Here is a 7500-nt window from a genome sequence, read left to right as displayed (position 1 = left end):
TCATGTTTGCTTATACGAGAAACCTTTGTGTGGGTTTGCTTTCGTTTTCTCTGCCGATGTCCGTCTGACGTTAAAGTAGATTCCAGAATTCTTGTCAACTTACTAGACGATTGCTCCCATAAAGTTCGATTTTTGTAGAATGGTTGCTGGAATAGTAACCTTCCTCTTGCTTATCAGCCAGTTTACTGGCGTGAAAGCCACTAAATACGAGCCGACTTGGGAATCGCTTGACTCGCGACCAAACCCTGGCTGGTACGATGAGGCGAAATTTGGGATCTTCATGCATTGGGGAGTGTATTCTGTTCCCAGTTTCGTTTCGGAATGGTTTTGGTGGTACTGGAAGGGAAGCAAGGATCCGAGGTGCATTGATTTTATGAAGAAAAATTATCCTCCGGGCTTCTCATACGCTGACTTCGCTCCAATGTTTAAAGCTGAATTCTTTGACCCAGATCAGTGGGCGGACTTATTAGCTCGCTCGGGCGCAAGGTTGGTGTGTGTTTGTTTTATCAAATTTATCATTTATTTGGACTTATTTTTCGTTATTTAACTTCTTTGCAAGACCGAACAGATGAAATCCCGAGTTTTCCACGTTTCTTACGTAATGACGGAAGTTGTCATATGGAAGTCACGAGTTGAAAATAATAATTTATTCTTCAACCAGTGGGCGTTTCTCAGAAGTCCCGAAACCCTTTCGGGCGTATTTCGGGTTCCTCCCCATCTTCAGAAGGGAAACGTTTGAACGTTTCAAGGCTGAAATATTTTGTTTTGTCTGGTCTTGTAAAACGGCTAAAAGACCAGCTTTCCAGAACAAGCAGATCGTAGTTTGAAAAGTTGCTTTTCAGGGGACTTTGAGAAACGGGTACCAGCTGGCCTTATGTGCTCAGGGTATCCCTTTTAGTATTATTTTTGGTATTGTGATCCTTAGATATTCCTTAGAAAAGGGTCTCTAAATTGCAGTATCCACCCCAATGTGCAAAAGGAATAAGATATGGTCTATTAAAACTATACTACATGCCTGAATACACGTCTTCAAGTTTAACAAAGTGATTTTAAAGGGACCTTTATAGCTTGTATGGGCCTTAAAGAGAGTATTGAGTCTTGATTTTCTACCCTTAAATTGGGTCAGGGTAAGAGTTGCTTTAATCTATGCATATCATTCTTTAACTTTACTATCCACTGCAAATGAGATTCAATCTGAATTCCTGGGTTCCTTTAAACCTGACTTGAACTAGGCAAATTTAGTATGTGTGATATGCAGCTTAATGTTAATTTCACTTTGAACATTGCAGACAGTTTTGTAATCAGATGGTCTTTAATATTTGAACAAAAAATGGGCAAGATTTCCGCACAGGTCCCTACTTCATTATGCATACACTCCTTTGTTTCAAGAAAACAATAGCGATAACAATAGGCGTCCTTTGGGACTGTGGCGCTTGTTCTTTCTTTTTAGAGGTTTTTTTTTCTAAGTCTATATGGACTTAAAAAAAGTCGGTCGAACTTCTGTCTGAAATACGGAAAATCGAAACAGTTTTTCCTGCAATTTCGGCACTTTTCCTGCAATTTTACCAATTTTTCAGTTTTAGAATAAGCTAACAAGTGGAGTTTCAAGCAATCGTTGTAATAGGGTTCAGATTCGCAAACATAACAAACAAACCAAATAAAGTACTGTCATAAGAAATTTAATGGCTACCTGCTCTTTTCATCGTGAAATTGTTCTTCCTGTCTGCTTAAAAATTCGCCGAGAAACTGCAAAGTGTATATTTTTTTCCTTTCCTGTATTTAGGATCACGAACGGTGCATTTAGAGGGATTTTGCGATTTATCGCTCTTGTAGAGATCGGCAATATGCTCAATGATACTTCCAAGTAAATAGCTTTGGTAGAGATCCATGGATGTTCCCGTACGAGGCATACTTCGTTTCACTCCCCATCATGTCTCTTCAATGCCCTGCTGTGGGCTCGTTTGTCTGGGTCGACGAAGTTTAGGCGATGGTTAACTGCGGTGAGATGATGTTAGCCCTTGTCTTGTAGGCAGTTGTAAACTTTCCGGCCACAGGTAGCTAGGGCTAATATTTTTTCAAGGAAAGTTTACTGTCAGAAAATTAATATGTGTTCTTGCGGATTGAAGGCTATCCATTGCAGTTTTTTCTTGAGCATCGCGAAACAGATCCATCTCTCGATGCACTTTGTCTTTGCCAACTGACTGCGTTTTCACACAGGTTTTGGACACGGAAGCCGAAAGTAAATTGTTTTCTTTGCACCACTCTATGCACAACTCTGGAAAGGCTATAAAGCAGGGACAATTTCCAAATGATCAAATCTCCCATTGCTGTGACCCTTTTACTTCGGTAGCCATCTTGATTATTACGAAGACACAAGTTTGCTTCAAAAGAAGGGAAATATGAAACGATTTTAATTGCAATGAACTCGTGCATGAAAGTTTCCCATGAAAGATGCACCAATCAGACTTTAAGCTTGGTATACTCTTCCACGCAGTGAAACTTATAAGTGTGCCGCACGCACGGGGCATGAAGGAAAAGAAGGTCACAGTTCACAGCAATACTGGAAAACCTAAAAACTATCACATGGATCTAACCTTAAGCCTAAACAGTGCCTTTAGTCGTAGATTAGGCGTTACGGGTTAGCATTATTAAAGGGATGGGTTGTTTCAAGAGTAGTAAAACAGGGATCTCTTAACGGTAACCTACAAGTGTTACGTTCGATTGTCGGTTGCTCGGCGCGGCACGTGTATATAAACTAAGTATTCTTGTTTATGTAAATAGTCAGCCAGAGAAGTCCAAAATAAATATCATTTTCAAGGAATTAGCAACTTGACACGTTAGCTCAGTGGTAAAGAACAGGGACAAGTAATCCAGAGGTTTACAGTGGGTCGGAGTTCAAGGCAAGCTGCGAGTGACATATCGTGGGATAAAATGGTAGAAAAAGCCGAGCGGGATCTGGGAAATAAAAACAAGACGAAGGGATGGAAAGGGAAAGCTGGGACAAAAACGAGTAACGGTGCGGGCGATGAAGGGAAAGAAGAGATAGAGGGAGGGAGAGAAAAAATGCGATCCGTTTTTATTCATCCCGTAAGTACAAATTACCCATGTATATATTCGGTTCTCTTGGGTATACGTATTGTTCTACAAAACAATAGCGCGAATGAATAATTAATTTATTCTGCATGCATAATGAAGTAGGGACCTGTACGGCGTAAATAATAAAGCACAAAAGAGACAACAAGCTTTCATTCAAATAATTTTTCACTGTCACATTTCCAATTTTTTTAACCTTTGCAGAGTTGAGTACAAAATGAATGTTACTTGCCGGACAAACAGGCAAACTTTAAATACATGTAGATACGACTTCAGTAAACACTGTGAGACACACAACAGAGATCACAGATCTACTTGTGGTGTTCGATTCCTTCTCTGTCTATGTTGAACCCGTAAGTTACCAGAGAAATTTCCATTTGGTTTCAGTGTTGTACGTAACACCACCTTGGCGAAATATTAGAAGTACAGCTCATTTTGATTTCGGCTCGACGGCCGAAAGATTCACGCTCTCGAAGTCCATTACTCGTCGCTTTTAAGATGCCAGATCTTTATGTTTCACCGCCTGTCTTGACGCGTTCCATTCTTGAGCTCCATATGGGTATATTTCTTTAAATATATACTCGACGCCATACAGGTTAATTGTGCAGAGCAAGCTACGCATTACCCCAGCCCCCTCAAACCTAACAAAATACGCAGAGACGACTCTATACACAACACTTAGCAGGGGAGTGACAGGCAAGAATTTTCCCGACACGGAAAAAAAATAACAAAAAAACCCACGAAATGAAACCGAGATTCCGACTGGGTTTTGGCAACCCAGTAATAACCTGTGGAAGTAATCGTCACACACACACACCTCCATTATTAGAGGCATTAAGAATATGATGAGCTTTTTGTTTGGCAACAGACACTTAGCTTATTATCTGGAAGCAGGGGCAAACCCGATCGAAATTATCAAGGAGATCGTGAAGAATGATACAGTATTGGTCGCAAGTGACGACAACAGATTACGAACCGCTGTTCAAACAATGCCGACTCATACTAAACTACTTGAGTCGTGAACTTACAACCTCGCCTACATCTCACAAAGCTACCATTGAAAGGACACAAACAGTTTGTGATTTACCCGACGGATAACTGGACGAAACTAAGTGCTTTGACAATATTTTTAGAAATAACAATTATTAAGAGGTGCACTGAGCACCAACAGCAACACTTATTAAATAAGATCAGATAAGTCGAGAGCGACTATCCCACACATTTTACAATCCCACAGCATCCGTGTTACCCACATATGCATCACTAGCCTACGCAAGAACGTGATTCAGTAAAAAACTAACCACAGAGTCGAAAAAGATACACTGAGCCAAGTGCGTTGCATACAGTTACGAACTACTGCAACGATACACAATTGAATCCTTGTCAACTGCATCTTGCCCCTTACAAACGACTGATTATCATCATCATCAAAACAGAAAAAAATGAATAATTTTTACTAACAATAGACCCATCAACTGACGTGACGGATCGAAACACATCAATTACTTCTCACAGTTTTAGTAGCCAATAACATCATGATTGAACTGACAGACAACCAGCAACCTCAAGTTTGTGCCCACAGATAAGAGTATTTACACTATCCCCTGACAACAACTTTACACCTTTTCACTTTACTTTGAAGATCATACTTCCGTTCAGGTTGTCCAAACGTCAGTCTTCACCAGCGGTCCTTCTCAGGCCAACACTCGTCACCCATCGCGTTAGTTTTGATGTCCAAGTGTCTGAGCTCTCTTAACTGTCAGGGCCATTAGTAAAAAACCTGTGCTAACCTTGAAGACAAAAGAAAACCCTTTTTCATTCTACTACACACCGCTGATAAGCCAAATCATTAAATATTGCCCGTTCTAGAAAAAGATCCAAATCGACTAGTACTGCTTGAGTAAACCTTCATTCACTTTGTCCCGCAGTAATCCTTCGGGTAATTTTGTTCAAAAATTTGATAAGAAATTTGATGCCCTTCATTTAATCAGGTAAGCCATGTAGCTGACGATTTTCGCTGATCCTTATGTTTTCAATTGGAATCAGCATTGTTTATTTATTGTATGATCCAATTCTGTCAATTGAAAAATTGGTTGACGAGTGGAGGGTCAATTTTTTATTTGAGCCCTTTTAGTAACGTGGCACTAAAAAATGTGATTAAGGAGATACAAATAATTTATTGACCGCATTCATCAATGAAAGAGATTGGAGAGCATCTGCATTACAGAAAAGTATATGAATTGATTCTTATTTTGAATTAGTGAAAAGAAGAGAAACTTGGCATCTACTGTTAATAGCTTCCGTTCGTTTTATAAGATCTCTTACCATCGAGTACTCCGCAGGTGGTAATGTTCGATTGCGGCTGAGTACTAAAGTGTAGGTCATAGTTTTGCAAAATCCGGCATCAAATAAGTACTCCTTTCAATTAGAACGGTTCACGACCACAATTCAATATAATTTGTACCCACTCTCTATTTAAAGAGTGATATTACTTGTTATTCTTTACGACATTCGTAGAAACTTGGAAACAATAGAAAGCACGAGCGCGTCCCTCTCTCTCGTTTCCAGAAATAGTGCATTCGTTTAGAAAATTATTGCATTTATCAAGCCCCACTTCGGTTCTGATAAATGAGAAAAATAGAAAAGGCTAGGATTATTGGTTTATTCGATGCGATTTCAAGTTATTTTTTAGCGATTCTTGGCAATCCAAAGGGTCACCTAGCCATTTTTGGAAACCAACGAGTTTGACGAGTACTTCGTTGAAGGTAGCATTCAGCTGTCAATTGATGATTATAAGAAGCAATTTTTATTCCTTCGGACACTCGAATTTTTAGATGAAATTTGAAGAGATTACATTCTTCTCGCTGGTATAAAATATACAGCAGAACTGAGATATGTGGAAATGTCCACGATCTACGTTTGTTTGTGGGTGTTGAAAAAATATCAAACATGTACAGATATAAAGAAACAAAGCGCGACAAAAAACAAAGCAAAACAAAGGATACAGGATAAAGGCTTAGCCTACGCCGGATAACCATGTTGTTTCCGAACAAAATGATTCGGTTTAAAGGAACGATCTATCTAGAGCATCCAGATGTTAATCTTCCCTGACAGGAAGTTTCTTTTCACTGGGGTAAAAATTCTCCAGTATTTTGATGTGTGAAATGTGCCAAATAGTGAGTCTGAAGTGTATTAGTGTGTTGTTAATTTAGTTGGCGTTTTTGTTGTTAATTACATTTACAGAACAGAATAAAGCACGCATTAAGAAAGGCCAAACAATTTTATCGCTTCAGTATAACCAGAGGAAGAAAGATGGATAGAATGTTCTAATTAAGAGATGATATCTGTTATAATGGTTTTGTAGGAAATTGTCATTTGACCTTGGAAACACAGGATGAGTACATAGCAAAGTACTGAATGAACTAAAAGCAAGAACATGACCAAAATCCTACAAAATGATTTTAAGGCCTTGGTTACATATTTGTTTTTACAACGATCACAACTGTCGTTTGGGAAACAGTCTTTATTTAAACGCTTCGGCATCTTCAGTCGTGCTTTTCCCTCGACGATGAAATCAAGAAAATTTCAATACCCAATGTAGAGACTTTGCAGAGCCTTTTGCATGATCATTGTGTTAAACATGCAAGTCATGAAACTGAAAGGTGCTCAGGTTTTAGTTACCCTCTTGATAATTTCACTAATTAAAAACTGAATTGCATTGCGGAGAACGTGGAAAATGAAACCTTTGTATTCCGAAGATTACAACGCTGAAAAACTCCGTACACCTGCTTGCTTCTAAGATAACACAATTGAATTCAACTGTTGTAAAAACAAACTATCTTGAAGTCGCTTCCGAGACAAGATGAATCTGACGGCACCGAAGACAATAATTTCCTTCCTTCCTCTCCTGTCAAGGATACACCGCTTCCCTTTGAAAGACTTAATGCTTACACCTTTAAAATCCAAGTTGAATAAATCCCCAGGAAGATGAGATTTTCCCATGGAGTTACATCACCACCTGAGAGGAAGATTTGAAATTTAATTAACTAGAGATCGAATAAATGACAGTTATTAGTTTATACCTACGCCACGGGCAAAATACATTGATCTATCACCATTACATCAATAATTAAAATGACTTTGTCATCACTTGTGCTGGATAAGTGGTGTTGTCCTAAAACATAAAAGCTAGAGTGATTTTCGTTAAATTAGTTGATCTCACAATCATTCTCATCTGAGCAAATAAATTATTTGTCTGAAATTGTTTCAAATTTGCATCATTTTTTTCAGTAATATACTTAAACGTTGCTTCGCAACGCGCCAATTGAGTTTCCCTTTGGTGGTGCAAACTCTAACTGTTGGAAAAACCAGGATCGTAACAAAGATTAGAATGGACGAAATTTAGCA

General features: G+C 38.8%; 2 protein-coding genes across 2 annotated transcripts in view; both read left to right on the top strand.

The window, feature by feature from the left end:
- The window catches only part of LOC138060348 (alpha-L-fucosidase-like), a 52526-nt gene that overhangs the window by 7 nt on the left and 45019 nt on the right, over positions 1 to 7500 (top strand). Inside the window, exon 1 of the mRNA XM_068906105.1 lies at positions 1 to 486. This exon is cut by the window's left edge and continues 7 nt beyond it. Within this exon, the coding sequence (XP_068762206.1) occupies positions 140 to 486 (347 nt within the window). The 5' untranslated portion in view covers positions 1 to 139. The remainder of the gene's footprint in view (positions 487 to 7500) is intronic.
- LOC138059738 (uncharacterized) overlaps positions 7438 to 7500 on the top strand; it is a 1659-nt gene continuing 1596 nt past the window's right edge. The window contains exon 1 of the mRNA XM_068905344.1: positions 7438 to 7500. This exon is cut by the window's right edge and continues 2 nt beyond it. The gene's annotated coding sequence lies outside the window, so the exon portion shown is untranslated.

The sequence above is a fragment of the Montipora capricornis genome, chromosome 8 (assembly GCF_036669925.1).
Source record: "Montipora capricornis isolate CH-2021 chromosome 8, ASM3666992v2, whole genome shotgun sequence".
NCBI lineage: Eukaryota > Metazoa > Cnidaria > Anthozoa > Scleractinia > Acroporidae > Montipora > Montipora capricornis.
The sequence above is the reverse complement of the archived record's forward strand: the minus strand, read 5'-3'. Positions and strand labels throughout refer to the sequence as shown.